The sequence below is a fragment of the Anomaloglossus baeobatrachus genome, chromosome 3 (genome assembly GCF_048569485.1).
Source record: "Anomaloglossus baeobatrachus isolate aAnoBae1 chromosome 3, aAnoBae1.hap1, whole genome shotgun sequence".
Classification (NCBI taxonomy): domain Eukaryota; kingdom Metazoa; phylum Chordata; class Amphibia; order Anura; family Aromobatidae; genus Anomaloglossus; species Anomaloglossus baeobatrachus.
Window position 1 is genome coordinate 393,260,015 of NC_134355.1, and position 26,502 is coordinate 393,286,516.

The 26,502-nt window shown below is 40.6% G+C and overlaps 1 protein-coding gene across 2 annotated transcripts in view; it reads right to left on the reverse strand.

Annotated features, from left to right (window-relative positions):
• The window catches only part of COL19A1 (collagen type XIX alpha 1 chain), a 1,307,565-nt gene that overhangs the window by 224,276 nt on the left and 1,056,787 nt on the right, over window positions 1-26,502 (reverse strand). For both annotated transcript variants that reach the window (XM_075340245.1, XM_075340246.1), the window contains exons 39-41: window positions 23,831-23,881; window positions 20,775-20,819; window positions 14,583-14,609 (exon numbers count right to left, since the gene is read on the reverse strand). In XM_075340245.1, coding sequence (XP_075196360.1) covers window positions 14,583-14,609; window positions 20,775-20,819; window positions 23,831-23,881 — 123 coding nt within the window. The remainder of the gene's footprint in view (window positions 1-14,582; window positions 14,610-20,774; window positions 20,820-23,830; window positions 23,882-26,502) is intronic.

Consider the following 26,502-nt stretch of genomic DNA (forward strand, 5'->3'; position numbering starts at 1 on the left):
GCAAAATATTCTATGCCATCCTATTATCTGAAGCTGCCAGTCCGACTAAAAATCTTCAACTCCATCATTGCCCTAATCCTCCTATACGGCAGCGAAGTCTGGGGCCCTCACACTTACTCAGTCTGGTCAAGGGGGTATTGCAGTCCAGCAGAAATATCCAACCTGGAATTCTGTAAGCACTTTTTCCAGGTCCATTGAAGCACCTCTAATAGTGCCTGTCGGGCTGAGCTGGACAGATTCCCTCTACACCTAGCCATTCTGAAGAGGGCACTGTCATTTTGGGCTCACCTACAGAGTAGCAATCCAAGCTCCCATCATCATAAAGCCCTGATACATGTAGGTGGTCCAGATTAACCAGGTCCCTTGGAAAAGCTCACCCAAACCCAACTGGACAAAATCACCAATCACAGCACTCTGACAGAAGCCAGAATCAGGAATTGGTAGACAAGGGCAAGGAAAGGTATGTCATTGACTGGTGGAACGATATGATCCCCTCACAAAAACTGACCATGTACTGGAGTCTACAGAGAGACTACAGACTAGCCACATATCTGGAGAAACTCCTGGACCCAAGAGACTCCAGGACTGCAAAAGACCGTAAGATCCTGAGCGAATATAGGCTCAGTGCTCAAAGTCTGGCCATCAAATCTGGCTGACACAAGCAAAGCTACAAGCCCAGTGAGGACAGACTGTGCCAACAGTGTAATCTGGAAGTCTTGGAGGATGAAACCCACTTCCTGCTAAACTGCACTAATTATTCAACAGTGAGGGACACTCTCTTCAGGAGACTTTCTGATCCCTTCCCCGGTTTCAGCTCCATAAAGGAGGAAGAGAAAATATATATTCAGCTGGGGGAAGAGGAGAACCAGTGGAGATAGCAGCATATGTGAGTGAATGTCATAGACTTCGTGAAAGAGAAGTATAATGTGCCATGGACTTACACAGGCCCCACCCTAGATATGCCCCCACAGTCCCCACCCTGAATGTGCCCCCATCTATCGTTCCTATAGTCAGTACCCATCATCCCCACAGTCCGTATCCCTATTCCTTATTGTAGACTTGCTTTGGAAAAACAAATGTGTATTTAGTCCTACCAATAAAGCTCCTTTGAATTTGATAGATAGATATGAGATAAATAGATACATATGAGATAGATAGTACAAATAGATAGAAAGTACAGATAGATAGATAGATAGATAGATATGAGATAGATATGAAATGGACCTTACTTAGCCCATATGGTATGGCAACATTATTGTTACTCAGAACCTTTATCGCTTGAAACAGGCAAACATATTTTGCTATTGTGCTGCTCCATTAATTTTTTAAAGATAAAGAGACAGACAAATAGACAGACAGATAGATAGACGGATGGATGGATATGAGATATACGATAGATAGATATGAGATAGAAAGATAGATATGAGAGAGAGATAGATATAGATAGATAGATAGTAGATAGATAGAGGGATAGATAGATAGATATAGATAGATATAAATAGATAGATATAGATAGATATAGATAGATATAAATAGATAGATATAGATAGATATAGATAGATAGATAGATAGATAGACAGGTAGATATAATGCACTAGTAAAAGTAAGGTGAAAACCATTACACTTCCTTGTAAGCAAAGTTTATCAGTTGATAATAACGATATTAACAAAATCTTGAAGGCAGAATCCATTCAGAATCCATTCAGTGGTCTGACAAAGAGGAATCCTGACCTTGTGGAGCGATCTTTTGATAAGCGGAGCTTTGTGTGATGCATGGCATCATTTTACAAGCCCTTTCTTTTAATGTTACCACACAAAACCCTCCATGTATCTTCTTTTTATGTATGTATAAAGAGTACAGCAATAGAGTCTAGGCTGAAAAAGGCAGACATATTTGCACTAAAAATAAACTTACCAGTGGCTATAAGACTGAAATAACAGATCATCAAACTGTAAGTGTTCTTTTAATTATTTTTATGCTTTGCTTTCCTGTGTGTTCAATTGCTCAGATTTTTCATTTTAATTTGCAAGAACACCATGTGCCTCCAGGTTGGTATTTTGAAGCAGGCTGGATATGATTTACACTTCATCAGATGGCTAACAGGAAACACATCTACTGCGTACAAACAATTCTAAAAGCAAGGATTTTTCTCTCTTATAAAGATACTTTCTTAAATGTAAGGTACCAGACTTTTTTATGGTTTATATAGTAATAATGTTATTTCTATTTTTATGAATGTCAAGGCTTTATAGGATTTATTTAGCCAGTGGATTATTATTTAAACTTCTTAAAGAAGCACTATTATTAATATTTTTTAAAATGAAATCTGGGTATATTTGCATAAAATGTAGTGTGAGTGTGTTAATATAATCACCTACTGCTGCTCTCTTCGATATCCAGTGCCGTTCTGCTCCTCTTCTCAGTGATGTTACTGCTCCACAGACTCTCTGGGTCATACTGTGCTCTATATTACCCAGAACTAGATTTTATAATGTAAGTCTGCAGTGTCAGCACGAGCTTCCATAGGCTTACACTGTAAAACAGAACTCCATTTCATGCATAGAGTGAGCCGACTAGTAGTGATGTCACTGAGAAGAGGAGCAGAATAGAGCTGGATCATTGAGCATATGGCAGTAGCTGAATATATTAATACACTCACACTAGACTATATACACTAAAGATGAGCGAACCTCTAGAAGCTCGAGTTCAGTTCGGTTCGTCGAACGGACGCCGCGTTCAAATTCGGTTCGGCGAGCCATTCGACGAACCTCTCGAACCCCATTGGAAACAATGGGAGGCAATCACAAACACATAAAAACACATTATATATGTACACATACAGTTAATAAACATTGCCATAACACTTACCGGTCCCTGCGATGCGTCCTGCACTCTGTCTCCTGCCGCTTTTCCTTCCGATGATCGCTGCGTCCTCCCAGTAACCAGCACTGATGATAGGACCTATCGTGATGTCAAAATAGCATGTGACCAGTCATGTGTCTGTTATCTTATTGGCTACAGACTGGTCACATGGCTTTGACGTCATGCTAGGACCTGTCAGTGCATCTCTCCAGTACGCGGTGATCGTTTGTGTATCTCCATGTACCAGCATCATGATCTGGCACACGGTCGGGTTCCCGGTCTGCTTCCCCGTTCCATTATTCACCGACTGCCACAGCCGATCAATAACGGAGATCACCGTTGCTATAGCAACGCGCCTGTCAGTGGTGACGTCACCGCTAACAGCACGCAGCCTCTGATCACTCATGAAGTGAAAAGACTACACGGGAAGCAGCACCATCTTCTTCCAATGCAGCGCTGCTGATGTAGCAGAGCTGCATGTGTTGAAGGAGAAAGAAGACAGAAGAGCAGGATCGTGGAGGGATAAGAGGGAGTAATAAACATGGAGTCTCTAAGTGTGTCTGTGTATTCATTTCTATTAAAGTATTTTTTCTCTGTGTGGTGTCTTTTTTTAACCCTTTATTGGAGATTCTTAATGTCCGGGTCAAACTTGCCTGACATTAAGAATCTCTGGCTTAATACTAGCTGGTAAAACAAAGCTAGTATTAACTCATGATTACCCAGCAAGCCACCCAGCTCCAGGGCTGTTGGAAGAGTTGGATACAGCGCCAGATGATGGCACTTCTATGAAAGCACCATTTTTTGGGGCGGCTGCGGATTGCAATTCGCAGCAGAGGGGCCCAGAAAGCTCGGGCTAACCTGTGCTGCGGATTCCAATCCCCAGCTGCCTAGTTGTACCTGGCTGGACACAAATATATGGCAAAGCCCACGTCATTTGTTTTTTAATTATTTCATGAAATAATTAAAAAGAACGGGCTTCCCTATATTTTTGGTTCCCAGCCGGGTACAAATAGGCAGATGGGGGTTGGAGGCAGCCCATAGGTGCCTGCTGTACCTGGCTAGCATACAAAAATATGGCAAAGCCCACGTCATTTGTTTTTTAATTATTTCATGAAATTCATGAAATAATAAAAAAAGGGCTTCCCTATATTTTTGTTTCCCAGCCGGGTACAAATAGGCAGCTGGGGGTTGGGGGCAGCTTGTAGGTGCCTGCTGTACCTGGCTAGCATACAAAAATATGGCAAAGCCCACATCATTTGTTTTTGAATTATTAAGCTGCTTTCTGCTCTCCTGCATACACTAGTGAATAGAGCATGCTGAGCCTTGTCATTCTGCAGCTGCTGTCTGCTCTCCTCCATACAGACAGACAGCAGTTGCAGAACTACAAGGCTCAGCATATTCCATCCAGGACTGTATGCAGGAGTTTTTTGCCCCCCAAAAAAATTATGTGGGCTTCGCCATATTTTTGGCCGTGCGAGTTTTTCTTTAAACGCAGTAAACATTTTCCACTCAATAAGGACATAAAATACTAGAAAAATATTGATTTTTTTTGTGTGTGCAGTATTTCAATCCTATACCCAAAATATGTCACAATGATCAATGTTGGATCAATTACTCTTTTCCCACTGATTACGAAAATAGAGGTAGCCTAAGCACTACCCACCAATATATTCACACAGATGAACTTTGGGACCCCTCTTCAGGTGGATGTCGCAGAAGCTTGACCCTCAATGGCCAAATATATCCTGTGTATAAGTGATATATATTCCTTATGGGACAATAACTTTAAGCACATGTATACTAGAAACTCAGACTGTAGACTTGTTGTCCAAAAATTTAGAAACTAAATTCAACAGATCAATATTGTTGACCAGCTGCTTACAATTTTGCCAATTAGATTGAAGGAGTGAGTATTATAAACTAGGGATGAGCGAATCCAAACTATAAAGTTCGGGTTTCATGCCGAACACCTAGTGTCCACCAGGGCTTAAATTCGAATACTGACTTTTCACGGAAACCCGTGTTCAAGTTCAGAGTTTGGCTGCTGTTCAGATGCAGAATAAAGTTTGTTGAAAGGCTGCAGCACAATCAAAGAAGAGTCGGGAAAAGCGCCAGTATTGGCGCATCTATTGGATGAGCAAATTTGTGGAGGCTGTGGACTGCTATTTTGAGGCTGAAAGGGCCAAATATCCATGGGCTATCCCAGCCTGATAATACCAGCCCCTAGCTGTCTGCTTCACCTTGGCTTTTTATTAAAAAAAGGAGAACCCCCACGTCATTTATTCTTATTTACTCCCCATTCACATTTGTTTGCAGGGCAATTGTCTAGATCTTATGCCAATTTTGCTTCCTTTTGTAGCCCCCTAGCTCTTACTATGACCATTTTACAGCCAATTTACAGCACCAACGTTTGGGCCACCATTGACATATGGGGTTCAGGTTCAAGTTTGGGTCAAGTCCTCATCCCAAACCAATCTTTTAACTAAAGTCTCTCTGAATCAGATGAACTCGAACATCCATGGGTCTGGTCATCCTTACTGTAGACCAAAGACATTTCTGCAGCACACATTGGGTCAAGGTCTATATTGTAACATATGAAAGTCAGTCACTGCCTTTTAACCCCATTACGACCGCGTTACGTTTTAAAACGGCACTAAAAAAGGGTACTTATTCCTTTCTGCCGTTTTAAAACGGCGGTCGGAAAAAAGGGTCTAGCGCCCCCCAGAGTCAGAAAATTTCCGGGGTCTCAGCTGCCGGGGGTAGCTGAGACCCTGGAGATCATGATTCGGGCCGGTTTTTCCGGTCCCCAGTCACGTGATGACCGGTATACACCGTATACCAATCATCAAGTTATAGTAAATGACCGCTCCGGTAAAAAATGATTTATCTCCCATCTGGCATGATCAAACATGCCAGATGGGAGATCAATCTTTTTCCCGGTTCCCTCCGGTCCCCTCGGTATCCCCAAAGTGCCCCCCCCCCCGGCCCCCAACCCCCTCCCGAAAATCCAAGATGGCCGCGCGCATCGGAGAGCACAGCAGCGCGCCGGCCGCATTTACAGTGTTCCTATGGTTTCTGTCGTATGTGCCATAACACATACGACAGAAACCTGCTCCCTAGGCCCTGCCGGGTCCCCCCCTACCCCCCCTGGTGTCCCCCGGTGTCATACATACCGGAGCGCTGATCCCCCGCGGCCCCCTCCTCCGGCTCCTTCTCAGCAGACTCCGGTCACATGTGCAGAGCAGCTGACAGTTTCCTGTGTTCAGGACGCTGGCTGCTGCACAGAGTCTGCAGCTGTGACCCAGGAAGGGTGGGTGCAGATTCTTTGCACCCACTCTCCTCAAATGGAGGGTCTGCCCTCCTAGAAAATGGGGGATACGTTCCCTGAACGTGTCCCCCATATTCTAGAAGGTCCAGAGTCGACGTGGGACGTCCAAATGGATTATAGTGGATTTTTTTTTTCTTTTCAATAAATTGGTCAATCAGGGAATGTTTTGGGGAGTGTTTTTTCAAATAAATTTTTTTTTGTTGTCAATTTTTTTTCTTATTACTGTCAATTAGTTATGTCGGGTATCTGATAGACGCCGTGACATAACTAATTGCTGGGCTTGATGCCAGGTGACATTACACACCTGGTATCAACCCCATTCATTACCCCGTTAGCCAACGCACCAGGGCGCGGGATGAGCTGGGGCGAAGCGCCAGAATTGGCGCATCTAATGGATGCGCCACTTCTGGGGTGGCTGCGGCCTGCTATTTTTAGGCTGGGAAGAGTCCAATAACCATGGCTCTTCCCATCCTGAAAATACCAGACCCCAGCTGTCAGCTTCACCTTGGCTGGTGATCTAATTTGGGGGGACCCCACGTTTGGTTTTTTTTTTTAATTATTTATTTATAAATAATTAAAAAAAAAAAAAAACAGCTTGGGGAGCCCTCCAAATTGATCACCAGACAAGATGAAGCTGTCAGCTGTGGTTTGCAGGCTACAGCTGTCTGCTTTACCCTAGCTGGCTATCAAAAATAGGGGGGACCCCACGTCATTTATTTTAATTATTTTTTTTTTTTTTGGGCTAAATACAAGGCTAGGCATCCTTTAGTGTCACATGAAAGGCACTAAAGGGCGCCAGCTTAGAATATGCAGGGGGGTGGGACGTTATATATGTTTGACATCTATCCATTCATCCATTGTAGCATTTTACGCTGTGTGCCCACAATCAGGGTTTGCAACGTTTTGGGCGCAGAGTGTTTTCCCTGCATCCATAACGCTGCATTGTGCAGTAGAAGCACAATGGCAGGATTTTTAGAAATCCCGTGCCCACTGTGTTTCTTTTCTCCGCAGCATAAATCGACCTGTGGCGCAGCTTCCCGAGCCTCAGCATGTCAATTTATGCTGCGGAGATGAGTGTTCTTTGCAGGTAGAATAGAACTAAAGTCCACAGCAGCCTGAACCCAAATCGTGGGCATGGGCAGCTGCGTTCTCCCGTGGACAACACTCACATTTCTGCAGGAGGCTGACACTGGGTACTAGACGCCGTGTTGCTGGATCATGGCCACATAGCCTAAAGGCTACTTTACACGCTGCAATATCGGTCCCGATATCGCTAGCGTGGGTACCCGCCCCCATCTGTTGCGCGACACGGGCAAATCGCTGCCCGTGCCGCACAACATCGCGCAGACGCATCACACATACTTACCTGCCCGGCGACGTCGCTGTGACCGGCGAACCGCCTCCTTTCTAAGGGGGCGGTCCGTGTGGCGTCACAGTGACGTCAGTGAGCGGCCGCCCAATAGAAGCGGAGGGGCGGAGATGAGTGGCCGGAACATCCCGCCCACCTCCTTCCTTCCTCATAGCGGCCGGGAGGCAGGTAAGGAGAGCTTCCTCGTTCCTGCGGTGTCACACGGAGCGATGTGTGCTGCCGCAGGAGCGACGAACTACATCGTTACTGCTGCAGTAACGATAATCGAGAATGGACCCCCATGTCACCGATGAGCGATTTTGCACGTTTTTGCAACGATGCAAAATCGCTCATCGGTGTCACACGCAGCAACATCGCTAATGCGGCCGGATGTGCGTCACCAATTCCGTGACCCTAAAGACTCCGCATTAGCGATGTCGCAGCGTGTAAAGCCCCCTTAACAGTGAGAAATTTGTTGCTACAGCAACATTTTTGTGAAGTACCTGTGGATTCAAAATGTTTACTATACTCCTGAATAAAATACTTGAGGGGTCCAGTTTCCAAAATGAGGTCACTTGTGGGGGGTTTCTGATGTATAGGTACCCAAGGGGCCCTGCTAATGTGACATGGTGCGCGCAATTTACTTCAACTTTTCCAAAATTCAAATGGTGCTCCTACCATTCCAAGCCCTCCCATTTATCCAAACAAAGGTTTTTGGCCACATGTGGGGTATCCCTGCGCTCACAAGAAATTAGATAACAACCTGTGGGGTACACGTTTTGTTGTTGCCTCTTGAAAAAGTGAAAAATGTGTTGCTAAATCAACATTTTTGTGAAAAAAATGAAAATTTCAATATGGCAACCTAAGCTTATCAAATTCTGTGAAGTATTCGTGGATTCAAAATGCTCAATATACACCTAGATTAAAGCCTTGAGGGTTCTTATTTCCAGAATGGGGTCACTTGTGGGGGACCTCCACTGCTTAGGCACCTCAGGGGCTCTCCTAATGCAACATGGCGTCCGCTATTGATTCCAGCCAATTTTGCAGTCAAATTGCACTCCTTCTCTTCTGAGCCCTGTAGTGTGCCCAAACAGTTGATTTCCACCACATACAAGATATCAACAAACTCAGGAGAAATTGCGCAATAAATTTCATGGTGATTTTTTTCCTGTTACCCTTGTGAAAAAAAAAGCTACCTGGTTGAAGTAACAATTTTGTGGTAAAATTTTATTTTTTTATTTTCATGGCTCAACGTTATAAACTTCTGTAAAGCACCTGGAGGTTCAGGGTACTCACCAAACATCAAGATAAATTCCTTGAGGGGCCTAGTTTCCAATATGGGGTCACTTGTGGTGTTTTTTTGCTGTTTACGTACCTTAGGGGTCCTCCAAATGCGACATGGTGCCCGCAATCTTTTTCAGCCAAATTTCCTTTCCAAAATTCAAATATTGCTCCTTCCGTTCCAAGCCCTCCCATTTCTCCAAACAAAGGTTTCAGACCACAAGTGAGGTATCACCGCGCTCATAAAAAAGTGGGTAACAAACATTGGGGTCAAATTTTTCGAATTACCTCTTGAAAAAGTGAAAAAATTGATGCTAAAGCAACATTTTTGAGAAAAAAATGAAAATTTTCAATGTGACAACGTAACGTTATCAAAATCTGTGAAGTACCTGTGGATCCAAAATGCTCACTATACCCCTAGATAGAAGCCTTAAGGGGTCTAGTTTCCAAAATGGTGTCACTTGTGAGGGGTTTCTGCTGTTTAGGTACCTTAGCGGACATGTAAATGCAACATGGTGCCCGCAATCTATTTCAGCCAAATTTGCTTTCCAAAATTCAAATATTGCTCCTTCTGTTCCGAGCCCTCCCATTTGTCCAAACAAAGGTTTCTGACCACATGTGGGGTATCGGCGCGTTCATAAGAAAGTGGGTAACAAGTTTTGGGGTTCATTTTGTTGTGTTATTTCTTCTAAAAGTGAATAAATTTGGGGTAGAGCAACATTTTAGGTAAAATTTTATTTTTTGCTTTTTTCATTCCACTTTGCTTTAGTTCCTGTGAAGCACCTGAAGGGTTAATAAACTTCTTGGATATGGTTTTGAGTACTTTGAGGGGTGCTGCTGTTTTGAGAATGGTGTCACTTTTAGGTATTTTCTGTCACTTAGTCCTCTCAAAGTCACTTCAAATGTGAATTTGACCCCTTCTAACTTCCTAACCCCAAAACATTTTGTTTCAGAAATTGCGCTAATGTAAAGTAGACATGTGGGAAATGTTATTTATTAACTGTTTTGTGTGACATAACTCTCTGGGTTAAGGGCATAAAAATTAAAAGTTTGAAAATTGCAAAATGTTCAAATTTTTCATCAAATTTCCGATTTTTTCACAAATAAAAGCAAAAAATATCGTTCTAAATTTATAACTATCATGAAGTACAATATGTCACGAAAAAACAATGTCAGAATCACCGGGATCCGTTGAAGCGTTCCAGAGTTATGACCTCATAAAGTGACACTGGTCAGAATTGCAAAAAATGGCCTGGGCATTAAGGACAAAACTGGCTTTGTCCTTAAGGGGTTAAAGTAATTATTGGTTCCTACAGCTTTTTCCACTCTCAATTATTGTTTGATTTTTAAGCCCACCCCTTTTTCACATTTTATGGCATTAATAAACATTGATGGAACTTTTAGATTAGAATTCTTTTTTTGTCCTACATGATCAATTCTTCATAGTTCCCAGTCTTTGGAATATATAGAAATAAACTTTGTAAAATACCAATCAACGTACATTTTATTGAGTTCTCATTTTTTGTATTTTATGTTTGATATCCTTGTAGGCAAGGAAAAAACGCAGTCCTAATTTTGACTTGCGACTCTGTTAATAGTAAATTTATCATTAGAATAATTTTATCAATACAGTTTAACAATTAATGTTTGCATTGATGTGCCTGCCCTGGCCAATTGCTGTCGCAATGAAACTATGAAGAACAGAGATACACTGCTAGTTTTAATAATACAAAAAAGGCATGGCACTCCTTAGTTACAGTATTAAAAAAAATGCTATTATTAATGTCTGTATGTCATGTTCAAGGTTACCACACCATTAGCTTATTGTGATGAAGATACATGAAGACCGAAACGTTGGCCATCTTATAACATGTTGTACTGCTGAACATGGCATACTGACAGATCAATACGATTTTCTCCACTGTAGCTAAGAAGCCATGGTACTGTGCATAATATTGTCTATACAGTGGGAAAAAAGAGTATTTAGTCAGCCACCAATTGTGCAAGTTCTCCCACTTAAAAAGATGAGAGAGGCCTGTAATTGACATCATAGGTGGTCCACAACTATAAGAGACAAAATGAGAAATAAATCCAGAAAATCACTTTGTCTGATTTGGCAAAAAAATTTTTTTTGCAAACTATGGTGCAAAATAAGTATTTAGTCAATAACAAAAGTTCATCTCAATATTTTGTTATATATCCTTTGTTGGCAATGGCAGAGGTCAAACATTTTCTGTAAGTCTTCACGTCAACATTTTTTTTGCAAATTATGGAGGAAAATAAGTATTTAGACATCTAAAAACATGCAAGATTTCTGGCTGTCACAGACCTGTAACTTCGTCTTTAAGAGGCTCCTCTGTCCTCCACTCATTACCTGTAGTAATGGAACCTGTTTGAACTTGTTATCAGTATAAAAGACACCTGTCCACAACCTCAAAAAGTAAGACTCCAAACTCCACTATGGTGAAGACCAAAGAGCTGTTGAAGGACACCAGAAACAAAATTGTAGCCCTGCATCAGGCTGGGAAGACTGAATATGCAATAGGCAAGCAGCTTGGTGTGATTAAATCAACTGTGGGAGCAATAATAAGAAAATGGAAGAATACAAGACCAGTGATAATCTCCCTCGATCTGGGGCTCCACGCAAATCTCACCCCGTGGGGTCAAAATTATCACAAGAATGGTGAGCAAAAATCCCAGAACCACATGAAGGGACCTAGTGAATGACTTGAATAGAGCTGGGACCACCATAACAAAGGCTACCATCAGTAACACACTACGCCATTAGGGACTCAGATCCTGCAGTGCCAGACGTGTTCCTATGATTAAGCCAGTACATGACAGGCCCGTCTGAAGTTTGCTAGAGAGCATTTGGACTATCCAGAAGAGTATTGGGAGAATGTCATATGGTCTGATGAAACCAAAGTAGAACTGTTTGGTTGAAATACAACTCGTGTTTGGAGGAGAGAGAATGCTGAGTTGCATCTAAGAACACCATACCTACTGTGAAGCACGGGGTGGCAACATCATGCTTTGGGGCTGTTTCTCTGCAAAGGAACCATGGCTACTAATCTGTGTACATGAAAGAATGAATGGGGCCATGTATTGTGAGATTTTGAGTGCAAACCTCCTTCCATCAGCAAGGGGATTGAAGATGAAACATGGCTGGGTCTTTCAGCCTGAAAATGATCCCAAGCATACCACCACAGCAACAAAGGAGTGGCTTCATAAGAAGCATATGAAGGTCCTGGAGTGGCCTAGCCAGTCTTCAGATCTCATCCCCATAGAAAACCTTTGGAGGGAGTTGAAAGTCCGTGTTGGCCAGCGACAGGCCCAAAACATCACTGCTCTAGAGAAGATCTGCATGGAGGAATGGGTCAACATACCACCAACAGTGTGTGCCAACCTTGTGAAGACTTGCAGAAAACGTTTGACCTCTGTCATTGCCAACAAATGATATATAACAAAATATTGAGATGAACCTTTGGTATCGACTAAATATTTATTTTCCACCATAATTTGCAAAAAAATCTTGCCAAATCAGACAACGTGATTTTCTGGATTTGCTTTCTCATTTTGTCTCTCATAGTTGTAGTCTACCTATGATGTCAATTACAGGCCTCTCTCATCTTTTTAAGTGGAAGAACTTGCACAATTGGTGGCTGACTAAATGCTTTTTCCCACTGTATATCAATTCTACCATTGAACACCATAACCTTTCTATTGCTAGTTTTTTTTAAAGACTGGTGCCTTCCTATCATTCCCATTTGGCTGTTATGAAAAAAAATAACAAGAAATGATGAAATGAAAAAAAAAAAAAACAAACCTCAATGTATTATAACACCTCTGATAATATGCAATGCACCGGTACACAACCTCCTGGCTTCCTGCTTGCAGGGGAGAGTGAGCTCTTGAAGATTGACAGTTCGGATGAGTGGCATGGTCATGCTGCTGGTCCCAACTGTGTGTTCTCCTAGGCTGACTGAAAAGCATTTTTAGCTCTGCAGCCTGGGAGGAGCAAAGAAACGTTGAAGCTGGCTGGATTCAGTGATCCAGGCTGCTAAAAAGTAGTGCTATCAGACTGTAAAGCAAATGTCACCATCGTTTCTGACCTAGAGAGCCACATTGAGCTCTGAGAGAGGGTTGTGACCCATATTCAGCTCTGAGATACAGTTGTGACCCACATCCATTTTTCACTCCAATTAACAGTAGTGACACCCAGAACCCCCATACCGGTATATTGACAGCCAAAGGTTTTTCCCCCAAAACACACCAAAGCAGTATACAAATATCCAGGGGTTCTTACTCTACCGCTATTCAGATCTGCTCTTCAATGTGCGGTTAGTCACAAAAATCACCATCTGGAACGCTGCTCTTCATAGCTTTTTGTTAGACCTGGTGCTAACACACCAAGCTGGCAGACAGCTGTGAGCTAAACATCACAAGCCAGCAAGTCATATGTGGCCCCCAAGGCACAGGTTAGGGACCACTGCTCTAAATCATAAAGCCTGCAAGTGGCCCACACTATTTGCATAGGAATCTGAACACTTTTATGCCTCCTTCACAAGTCAGTGATTCTAGTACGTACGTCCTAGTTTTTATACGTACCAGAATCATGGAAATACGCAGAACCATTAAACTCAATGGGTCTGTGCACACATCAGTGATTTTTTCACTGACCATATCTCCATGCGGAGTACACGCATGTCCATGTGCTCCGCATGGAGACATGTCCATTTTTTCCTGGCATCACTGATGTCCCACGGACCACACTATGGAGTGATCTGTGAAACATGTACCAGAAAAACATGGACATTGAAAATAAAAAGCTTTTTAAACTCACCATCTCCAGCGATGCTGTGTTCGGTCTCTGCTCTCCGCAGCTTCCTGCCTGGCCAATTACTGTAATTCATATTCATTTATCATTTATGCAGTCACAGCCAACCCAGAAGTAGCTGCAGATATCAGACAGCAGCGGCCGGATGCTGCATCGCAGGGCTCTTCAGTACCACCGACAGCAGGAGCGGGGACAGGTGAGTGTATCTCCATGTGTAATCACGTATCACGGAGCACAGATCATGGATTGAACATGGACAACATGTGTGTGTTGTGAATGATGGCACACAGAGGGACATATGCATTTTTAACACGCCAGTGAAAAACGTCTGTGTTTTTCACTGACGTGTGAAACAGGCCTTAGACTAACAAGCAGTAAACTATAAAATTAAAAAATACCACCATTGTTAATAAAGGATTTTTAATACAATGTAAAAGACAAAGATACTTGCTTTTATAAAGGCTTGACGGCTGTAAACCCATATAGTATTTACTTATACGGTATTTTTACTTTTTTTATGTTAAAATTTCATTATGACAATTTCCATAAAATACAGGATGTATACTATATATTAGGTGAATTTAGTTTTCTATTTTTTAATCTCATATTTAGAAAACATCCTGTGAGGCTCTCGGAGTGCTGTGCTCTATCAGTTACTTACCCGATGGAGCAGCTGATGCATGCAATCACTAAATGAACATGTCAGGGGGAAGAGAGGCTACTTAAACATAATCTATTAATGTGCAAGCTGAATATAACATGTTGTTAGTAATACGACCACTTATTTGTTAATAATATAGGTTGTAAATTGTGCACATTTATATTTTTAATTGCAGTACAAATTACAGTTGCACATTGTGCCATGTTTTTCCTATTAGCCATATGGTTTCCTAATTATGACAAAATCCTATTTGAATTTACTTACCATTGGGCCGTGTTCACCTTTAGGTCCCTAAAGTAAAAATAAAATACACATATAATTACGGAAACATGACATTTTTCCATTATCTAATATTTATTAATTTATTTACTTAGCATTTTCTACATTTTTTATTTTAGAGTATGAGGCAATTTTGCTACAGAAATTTGTGCAATTGCTCCATTCATCAAGATAGGCTTTGCAGAAATACATGCACCCATTGCATAAAAAATCTTGATGTAAAGAACAGATGTTAAGTTACAGAATTTTTTAAAAACAAATTTGTCTGTCAAATGTAAATACAACTTTAATTTATAGGTACCGTGTAATCATCTATGCAAATGATTGTGCGTATTACTGCTATATACAATCCTTTAAGCCATAATAAAGCATTCATAGAAGCAGAGAACATTACTGTACCACTGTGGCCTTTTATTGCATTAAAAACCATCCAAAGGTTTTTTCTGCACAAGCGTTGCACTCTGTAGTGCTAAGATATGTGTAATAATGAATATGGGAATATAGACATGCATTACTGCTATGAATAATATGTAAAAATTGAGATACTGCGCACAGAAAATTGGCGTTGCCGTTGGCTGTTGGGCTCACATAAAACTGGTCATTTTTGAGTGCTAAGTATCTCAATTTTTGCATGTTTTTCATTGCAGTAATGCATGGCTATACTCCCATATTCATTGTTACACATATTTTAGCACTGCAGTGTACAACTGTCTGTTTTTTGATGCCATGTTTCATATTCAGTTTGCACCTGATCACATTAGAAAGTTAGGATGTGCCATGAGTCTTTTTCTTAGATTACAGGGTAATGCCTTATGATTGAGCACTCCTGCTCTTCAGCCTCAGGCGATTTTAATTCTTCATTTGAAGGTTCCTATCCGCCCATAAATTGGAGGGGTTTTTTTTTACTCAAAAAGAGGCATTACAGTAGGCATGGACTCAACAAAAGATGTTGCCTTGCTGTTGGCTGTTGGGCACACACAATATCTGGCCAATTTTGTGTGCCAAGTATCTCAATTTTTACATGTTTTTCATAGCAGCAATGCATGTCTATATTCCCATATTCATTGTTACACATATCTTAGCACTACAAAGTGCAACTGTCTACTTGCTATGATTGACACGTCACTGTCAATGTATAATCTCTATTGAGAGCGTGGTGTGAACGGGGAAGCATACTCAGCTTTGCTAAATCTAAACATTATGATTGTGTCAGAATGGCTGCACCAGGTAATATAAGTGATACATTGTTGGATTCAGGATCTCTTTGCTTACATTATGCTGCACTAAAATGAGGTAGCAAAAACCTGCTGAGAGATTCCATTGAAAGGAAACATCAAGGTCATCTCAACAGTAGTTAACCCCTTCACAAACGTCTGATTTTGCGCTTTCTGGAGGTTTTTTTCACCATTCTTCTTCCGAAAGACATAACTTTTTTATTTTTTCAGTCAATCTGATCGTGTGAGGCTCATTTTTTGCAGAACGAGCTGTACTTTTAAATGAAACCATGAGTTTTACCGTATAGTATACTGAAAATAGCAAAAAAATTTCAAATACGGAAAAATTGCAAAAAAAGTGCATTTGCACTATTGTTTTATAGATATTTTATTCACTGTGTTCACTATATGGTAAAACTGATGTATTGGTATGATGCCTGAGGCCGTTGTGAGTTTGTAGACACCAAACATGAATAGGTTTACTTTTATCTAAGGGGTTAAAAAAAATCTGCATACGTTTTGCTTCATTTTCCGCGACCCATAGAGTTCTCATTTTTTGGGATCTATGACTCAGTGATAGCTTATTCTTTGCGTCTCAGGCTGATGTTTTTAACAGTACCATTTTTGCGCAGATTCGTTTTGATCGCCTCTTATTGCATTTTGAGCAAAATATGCAGTGACCAAAAAATGTAATTTTGGCATTTGGAATTTTTTTGCCGCTACACCGCTTACCGATCAGATGAACTGATTTTAGATTTTGATAGATCGGGCATTTCTCAACTCAGCGATACCAAATGTGTGTATATTTTTTAGTTTTTTTAACCCTTTAATTTTCAATGGGGCGAAAGGGGAGTGGATTGAACTTTTAGGTTTTTTTATTTTTCAATTTTTTAAACTTTTTTTTACATTTTTTTTAATTTTACTAGATCATCAGTCTGATCACTCATTTATTTCTGTTGACCACAGCTACATAGCTATGATCACCAGAAATACTCACCTCTTGTCACAGGCAGCACTTGGCCAGGTGAAACAGGAAGTGAGTCATGTGAGCTACAGGAGTCATCACATCACCCTGTGCTACCTTGGAAACCATCAGCTCACAGTGATCACGTTACAGCACTGCTGATGGGGCCAGGTGAGTGAATGTTACGGCCTGCGGTCGTTAAGGAGTTAAGAAATTCTATATTGAAATGATTACAATATGTTCTAAGGCTATATTCTTACGTCCGTATGATTGTTATTATCCAAGAGATGGACTGATTATTTCTCAGGTATCATCCTAGTGACATTCTAGTTGAATCCTAATAGTTTTTTTTTTCTTCTGCTTTTTTTTTTACTTTACTAAAGTGATGTGCTTGTTTTTAAGCCAATATAAAACCTATTGGAAGCTCTTATGCAATTTTTTAAGTTTATCATTAGGCAACAAATCCATGAGACATGGATGCAAAATAGAATCATATCAGAACCCTTCTGATCATCATAGACTTGAATGGTAGAGTCTGATCTGCAAATCAGATCAGAATAGGTACATGCTCTGAGTCTCATGGATCCCAATCTTGAATCTGTGATTTTAACAGATGTGTGAATACATCAATTCTATTTTATGGGTCCAAGTGCTGTCCAAGAAAATAATCGTACAGCATTCATACATGTCCCATGGGTTTGTAAAACATCCTTAGACTAAAGGCCCATTTACACGCAATGACATTGCTAACGAGATGTCGTTGGGGTCATGGAATTCGTGACGCACATCCGGCCTCGTTAGTGACGTCGTTGTGTGCAACACCTACGAGCGAGTGTTAATGATCAAAAATGCTCACCTAATCGTTGATTGTTGACATGTCGTTCATTTTCAAAATCTCGGTCGGTATGGACGCAGGTTGTTCGTTGTTCCCGAGGCAGCACACATCGCTACGTGTGACACCTCAGGAACGACGAAGCACACCGTACCTGCGTCCTCCGACAATGAAGTGGGCGTGTCTTTCATGCGGCTGCTCTCCGCCCCTCCGCTTCTATTGGACGCCTGCCATGTGACGTCGCTGTGACACCGCACAAACCGCCCCCTTAAAAAAGAGGCTGGTCGCTGGCCACAGCGAAGTCGCTAGGAAGGTAAGTCCGTGTGACAGGGCCTAGCAATATTGTGTGCCAAAGGCAGCGATTTGCCCGTGACGCACAAACGACGGCGGCAGGTGCTTTCACGAGCGACATCACTAACGATGTTGCTGTGTGTAAAGCAGCCTTTAGTGTAATATCATACAAACATAGGCATCAGAATTGTTTTATTTAAGTATTTTGCCACCTGTATCGGGCATATTGGTATAGGTTATGATACAAATACAAACTGTGCTGTTTTGGCTATATAAAAGCCATTTGGAGATTCACCAACATTTATCTGAGAGAGGGAAAAGAAACCTAACACATTGTCTTTGTAACATCTGCGACTGAATTTGTAATTCTCCCTCAACTTGTCTTTTAATGCATAAGTGCTCTGCATGATTTATGTCGGACTGTAAGAAAGTGATAGCAGAACTGACAATCGGTTTAGAAAAAAAAAGCTGAAAATCTCTGAAAATTGCTAATTTAAATGTCTGTAGGAGAAATGTCCTCTGATGTTAACATTAATTTGATACACAGTTAGAAAAATTATCTTGGGGGTAAAAAATGACACATCATAAAATAAAATATTGTAATTAAAAATGTCTGCAGAGGGAATTCTAGTTCCCAGAATGCCCTACTGTAGAAAGCTTTTAGCACCTGTGCTGTGAAGGACGGGGCAATGCATTAACCATGACCGGCATGTGGTGTGGCGTACGTTCTAGCTATGTTCATATCAGGTGAAGATTCGAAGAAATATTAAAGAAGGTGTCTATTTTAACATTTTGATTGTCTTAAAAGAAACAAGAATATATGGATAAGTGCTTACAGTCAAGATAACTTTACACAGTGTCAAAGAAAACATTTTTTTTCTAGATTTTGAAAGCGGAAAAATGTATTTAGTCACAATCGTATGACAGACAGCTATGTTCGGGTCTACAATATTTTTTTTACTTCATTTATTTGATTTAGCTAAAAAAAAATTAGAAACATCCTACAAGATCAGTTAGATTTGGGGAATCACAGAGATATATTCATGCTCTGATATACAAACATATACACAATGCCACTACTGGGGATGGGAGGACTAGATGGTGCAGGAGAACTCATACCGGGTCAGTATGGAGGTGTGCCATATAATTTACCTAATTCTGCAAGCCACAAGGGAGATGTGAAAAACATCCTCTGGGCTGCAACTTGGACAGAAAGTTTTGGCATAAAAATCATTAGTGTATAAACAATAAAAAAATGTGAACCAGCTCACCAGTCAACGTAGATTTCAGTGTGCATGGAACAATGAACTGAGTGGCGTAGCCTTCAATGGAGGAAAAAAAACTTGGAAGTTCCAGCTTCTAGTAAAATTGTTAAAAATTAAACTTTGTTTCATCCTTAAAAATTAGATAGAGATGAGATTAATGAAATTGGGAGACAGGAAGCACAATGCGATGCATTTTGAGTGCAGTGCTGCGTTCTATATCAAGCTCGATAAAGAATGCAGCACTGCATTCAAAATGGGTATCCTTGTGCTTCCTGTGATCCAATAACATTAATCTCATCTCTGTCTCATTTTTAAGGATGAAACAAAGTTACATTTTTAACAATTTTACCAGAAACTGTAATCTTCCAGTTTATTCTTCTTACAAACCATGACACAGTGGGAACAGCAGATGTGCATTGAGTATGTGGACAGATTATGCATTGAGTACGTGGATAGAACGATTATATTAACAATCGATCTGTCCTCATATAGTTTGTATCAGTCCATGTGAATGAGCACCAATCAACTTGTATATCATTAATTGACACTTTTCTTTTTTGAAAACATCTGCACTTCTAAACGCACCTTCAGCTTTTTTATCAATGAACCTGCCTTTACTTTACTGACTCAAAAGTGACTATACTACAGATTACTTTACCTTATGAGCTATGTGTAAGTGGCTTTAAAAAGACTATTAATTACTCTGAGTTTTCATAAACTAGGTGTTGATATATTCATTTATACTATATTGAGATTCTAATGAGCACAATTAATTAGATCCTTCTAAATAAATGGTGATAAGGAGGAATGTACCATATAATGGCTTAAACTGTATAACTGAGGACAAAATTGTAGTGTGCAGCAATGTATTGTATAACTTCAGACTAAATTAGCAAAACGGCTCAATTTTCCATCCAAATCATCGCAGCCCTAGTTGCACCTCTTTACTAAATAGAGGTAAATCTGCTTCTCCAATATTTCAATAATTGGCGAATGTTCTGTTATAGAACAGCATTTCAGTTTTCTAAAAACAAGAGATTGAAATTTGTATATCAGCATTTATTGTCTAACCGAAAATGATGACTTTGTAATAGAAAATATATTCATTGGCAAAAAAACAGGCAACGTAAATTTTCAGAGATTCGCAAATGTCTGTGCCGGAATATTATTTCCTTGTATTAGCAGCCAAAGTGGAAGAAAGTGAAGAAATAAAAGACAGTGGGACTCGTACAGCTAAAACTGTAATAGAACAGCGGGGCAATTAGGCTATCACAGTAAAAGTAGCAATTCTAGAAATGGGTTTATGGTAAGGTTCACCAAAGATCTAAAATGAGTGCATGAAAACAAAGGCTAGATAGTATAGGCAGATCCAATATTTTTATTTGCCCGAATGTCACAACAGAGGACTCACAAATGAGTGGCTTCTTGCAGCAGTGACTGGTTAATAGAGCGTGCCATGTTATATAATTACCTGCAAGCATTGCTATAAGAATCCATAAAAAGACATTCATTAAACAAAGATAATATTTCATCATGATGAATGAAATTGAGTTGAATTTCCTACATCCATTTGATTAAAAAATTTAAAATTCTTTAAGGTTAAATACATACCGGGGGGCCAGGTTGTCCAGATATGGCAGCAGCAGTAGCAGTGCCCTAGAAAAGGGTATTAAAACAAAATGAATAATTATTAATGTGCCATTAGAAAATATATAGAGATGGAAATGTTTAATAGATGTGACAATGGCCATGACAACTGTTCCTCTTAGAACACTCTCCAAATCGGAATGAGAGTCCAGTAATTAAATATTTCTTATTGTTGATTAATAGAATAATACTGATGCTGAATGAATAGATTTCAAACATCACATCCCATTCTGAAATTTAGATTTAAAGAAAAAAAAAGCTGAAAATATTCTTCAAAATGGCTTAAAAGGGTTGTCCACTATATTTTTAATATGTTAACTCATGTGCTAGGACCTTTTTGGCACATTTTATATACATATACATATCTGAGCAGCAGCTGAAGATGTTTCATGAACACTTTAATCAGTTTCATCCCACCATAACTTAACACTCGACTACTCCTGCACTGAGATCAACTTTTTGGACACCATCATCAAACTACGGAACAATGAAATAGAGACTTCCCTGTACAAGAAGCCAATTAACCATCCAAAAGACCTGAAATTGAATAGTTTTCATCCAAAACACATAAAAAACTCTATTGTGTACAGTCAGGTCATCAGATACAATCGGATATGTTCCAACACTACAGATAGAGACAATCACCTTGAGGGCCTCAGAAAGACGTTTTTGAATCAAGGCTACCATCCAAGAACAATTGAAAACCAGATTACAAGAGCCACCAGAATATCAAGAAACCATCTCCTACATTATAAAACTAAAGAAGAAAACAACCGGGTACCTCTCGTGATTGCCTACAATCCAAATCTGGAGGTGTTAAGAGGAGCTGCACGGAAACTACAACCATTTCTGCAAAAAGATGCCCAATTAAAATCTATTTTACCAGATCCCCTACTTCTGTGTTTTAGGCTGCCCCTGAATCTAAGAAGCATCATTGTCAGAAGCTCCCTGTCCTCTCCAACAATAACAGCAACATTTCCCTGCAACCAGAAAAAATGTAAGACTTCTCCATTTATATTGACAAAGGACAAGATAAATATTCCCAGATCATATCAGGACTACAAGATCCCAGGTACCATTAGCTGCACCACAACTAATGTGGTGTACTTAAAGGGAACATGTCAGGTAATTTATGTGTCCTAACCTGGTAGCAGTGTGATGTGTGTCCTAGTAACCCCTTCCTACCCATTTCTGTGTTGTAATAGTGTGTAATGTGCATGTATAAAAATCTGTTTTATTACTTATTTGTTCTGTATGTAAATGAGCAGGGGCTCTAGCCCCATGGGTATCGCATCGCTCTGTGAACGTTTGCATGTTTTACGTGGTATCACGCCCCTGTGGGCGTGATACCATGGATTTACTTGAGCGACATCAACATTGCTCCTTCAGATCCCGCGCATGCGCACTTACCATTCCCGAAGCCTTGTTATCTGGGCGCTTGCCTCTTGTCTTCAGACGTGCACTGTGCATGATCGGAACCGCAGGAGTCTTCTGAGCATGCGCAGAGTGCGTTTGAAGATGAGAAGCAAGCACCCGGATAACAAGGCTGTGGGAATGGTTAGTGCACACGCGCGGGATCTCAAAAAGCGACGTTACGTCACTCATGTAAATCCATGGTATCACGCCCACAGGGGCGTAATATCACAGAAAACATGCAAACGCCCACAAGGCGATGTGACGCCCATGGGGCTAGAGCCTCTGCTCATTTATATACAGAACAGATAAGTAATAAAACATATTTTTATACATGCACATTACACAATATTACAACACAGGGATAGGTAGTAAGGGGTTACTAGTCCACACATCACACTGCAACTAGGTTAGGACACATAAATTACCTGACAGGTTCCCTTTAATTATATGTACCAAATGTCCAACTGGGGGTCTGTATGTAGGAGGGACAGGACAACAGCTTAGAACAAGGTTGAATTCTCACTGCTACGCAATTAGAAAAAAAAAGGATAGATCTACTTGTGGCCAAACATTTTTATAACCAAGACCACAGCATCATGGACATGAAATTGCTAGTATTGAAAGGAAATTTCAAATCCCAGAGAGATAGAAGAGTTTTTGGAATACAAAGTTATGATGACCTTTGACACATTTAGAGCAGGAATGAATGTGTCACATGGATTTATGTCTTTTTACATCAATTAAGAAATGTGCTCCTCAGAGCATCTGGGGGCATCACAACTCTGGACTAGACCTTAATCAGAGGACACTAAAACTTTCACACTCCTTATCTATGAACTGCTCCAAAATTTACTGCCACAACTGATTGTCCCCTTGCTTTACTAATAGTTCTGCTTCATGTAACTTGTCTTATCTATCTCCTGTTGTGTGTAAATATGTGACTCTTCAGAGTTTGTGTTATACCATGCCTGATGAAGAGACGTGAGTAGTCTCGACAGCTTGTTATACTCGTATACTATGTATACTATGCTCGTATATTACCATCTTTTCAGTTAGCTATTAAAAGGTATCAACCACTGAGGACTCTCAGTTCTTTTAAACAATTTTTTTATGGTCTTTACCAAAAGGACCATTGATCAAAGTATTTCCTCGGGTGGTATCTTTAGGCGGCTCTGCATTACTACACTGTGAGCACCGCCTTGTTTGTAAAGAAGGGAAAATATATCACAAAATAAAATGGCTGATATCTCTGGAACCATAAAAAAATAAACATAGACAAATACTAATACTAAGGCATTTTACGCAGGTGTAAAGGCCCCGTCATACACAGAGATAAATCTTTGGCAGATCTGTGGTTGCAGTGAAATCATGGACATATTGTACCATTTGTACACGGCCACAAACCTGGCACTGATTGTCCACAATTTCACTGCAACCACAGATCTGCCGCAGATTCATCTCTGTGTGTTAGTATGAAACCTCTAGAAGGAGCTAAGTTTTATTGTAGAGTAGTAGATGAGAAGGACAGTAGATCCTTAGAGCACACAATACATTTTAAGAAGTTTTCACCTAGTATTAGCAAGGCATTGCTATTTATGAAATACCTTGAACATGTACAAGCTGCTCATTCCATTTCCTTCAGTGAGTGGAGCACCCTTTAAAGGAAAAAAGTGGCCTTAGTACATCAGATAACAAGAAATATTATCTTAGTTTTTACATGCTAAGAAGTAACTTACAATATCACAAAACAATTGGTTAATTTAAATGCAGATATTAAAAATAACAAGTACATGATTTTATTATGTCTAATGCTAGCCATCTAAAGCAAAAGGGTTCAAGTCAAACTCAGCATTATCCATTTAATAATTAAATCTACATACAGTACATCACAAACATGAGTACACTCCTTGAAGTTTTATAAATATTTTATATCTTTTCATGGGAAAACACTGAGGATATGAGACTTTGATATAATGTAAAGTAGTCAATGTACAGCTTGTATAACAGTGTAAATTTGGTGTGCCTACTAAATAACTCAGCACACAGCCATTAATGTCTAAACCACTAGCAACAAAAGTGAGTACACCCTCAAGTGAAAATGGCCAAGTTGTGCCCAATTAGCCATTTTCTCTCCCCAGTGTCATGTGACTCATTAGTGTTCAGCTACCTGCGCATGCTGAGTATTTGATGCAGAACATTTCTGCACCAACTCTGAATCTTCTGCAGAAAAACACACCAAAAATGGGGTTCTTTTTGCCACGTTCTTTGTGCATTATTTGGAATGCATTTTTGATAATAAAGTCAGTGGGAGGAAGGGCTGAAAAACGTAGACAAAAATGCACCAACAATTTACATGGCAAAGAATTCTCCAAGGATCTTGGAAAGGAATTGTTGCTCTACATGAAAATAGCCTAGGCTATAAGAAGGTTGCCAACACCCTGAAACTGAGCTGCAGCATGGTGGCCAAGACCATACAGCAGTTTAACAAGACAGGCTGCACTCAGAACAGGCCTCGCCATGGTTGACCAAAGATGATGAGTGCACATGCTCAGCCTCATATCCAAGGTTGTGTTTTCAAAATAGACATATGAGTGATGCCAACATTGCTGTAGGGGTTAAAAGTGTGGGCGATCAGCCTGGTAGTGCCCAGACCATACACCGCTCACTGTATGAAATAGGACTTCAAGGCTGTCATCCCAGAAGATAGCCACTTCTAAAGATGATGCACAAGAAAGCCTGCAAATATTTTGTTGAAGACAAGCAGACTAAGGACATGGATTACTGGAACCTCTTGTAAAAAAGATGTAAAAGAAAACCTGCAGTTTACTGAAGACAAATAGACTAAGGACATGGATTACGAGAACCATGTTGTGTGGTCTGAGGAGAGCAATAGAAACTTATTTGTTTCAATTGGTGTCAAGTGTGTGTGGAGATGAGGTGAGGATATCAACGACAAATGTGTCTTGCTTACAGTTAAGCATGGCGGTGTGAGTCTCATGATTTGGGACTGATGGCTGTTGGGAGCTACAGTTCATTGAGGGACCCATAAATGCACACATGTACTGTCAAAAACTAAAGCAGAGCATGATCTCCTCTATCGTTAAATTGCACCGCAGGGCAGTATTCCAACATGATAATAACCTCAAACACACCTTCAAGACAACCACTGCCTTGTTAAAGGAGCAGAGAGTAAAGGTGCTAGACTGCCCAAGCATGTCTCCAGACATAAACCAAATTAAGGCTATGTGCACACGTTGCGTTTTTTCCTGCATTTGCACAGCGTTTAAAACAGCAGCGTAAATGCATGCTTTCTGCTTCCCCAGCAAAGTCTATGAGAAGTCAGCAAATTCCATGCGCATTTTGCCTTTTGAAACATAGCATTTTGGATGCCAAATATTTGCCAAAATATATGCGTTTAAAAAAGCAGCATGTCACTTATTTTCTGCATTTTGGTTGCATTTTGCACCCATTGAAATGAATGAGGTATGTGAAAACCTAACCAAAATGCGCTTGCAATTCATTTTTGTTGCGTTCTGCACGCTTTTTTGACAAACAAAACGCAGGTCTTTCGGTCTCTTTCTCTGTCTGTGTCTCTCTGTCGATGTCGGTCAATCTCTCTCTGTCTGTTGGTCGGTCTCTCTCTTTCTCTGTCGGTTTCTCCCTCTCTCTTTCATACCTACCGATTACTGGCGCGGCGATGCACAGCTGTCCCAAAACTCTAGCGGCTTTTCCTCTTTTGAAAATGCCGGTCGCTCATTATTCCATCTCGTATTCCCTGCTTCCCCCACCCATCGGCGACTATGATTGGTTGCATTCAGATGAGCCACTACGCTGAGTGACAGCTGTCTCACTGCAAGCAATCACAGCAGCCGGTGGACGGGTCTATATCATGCAGTAAAATAAATAAATAAATAATTAAAAAAAACGACCTGTGGTCGCCCCCAATTTTGATACCAGCTAAGGTAAAGCCACAAAAGGCTGGTATTCTCAGGATGGGGGGTCCTCACATTATGGGGTGCCACCCAGCCTAAAAATATCAGCCAGCAGCCACCTGGAATTGCTACATCATTAGATGCGACAGTCCCGGGACTCTAGCCAGCTTATTCCGATTTTCCCTGGTGTGGTAGCAATCAGGGTAATAAGGAGTTAATGACAGCCCATAGCTGCCACTAAGTCCTAGGTTAATCTTGGCAGGCATCCCCCCGAGATACCTTCCATGATTAATCTGTAAGTTAAAGAAAATAAACACATACACCCAAAAAATCCTTTATTTGGA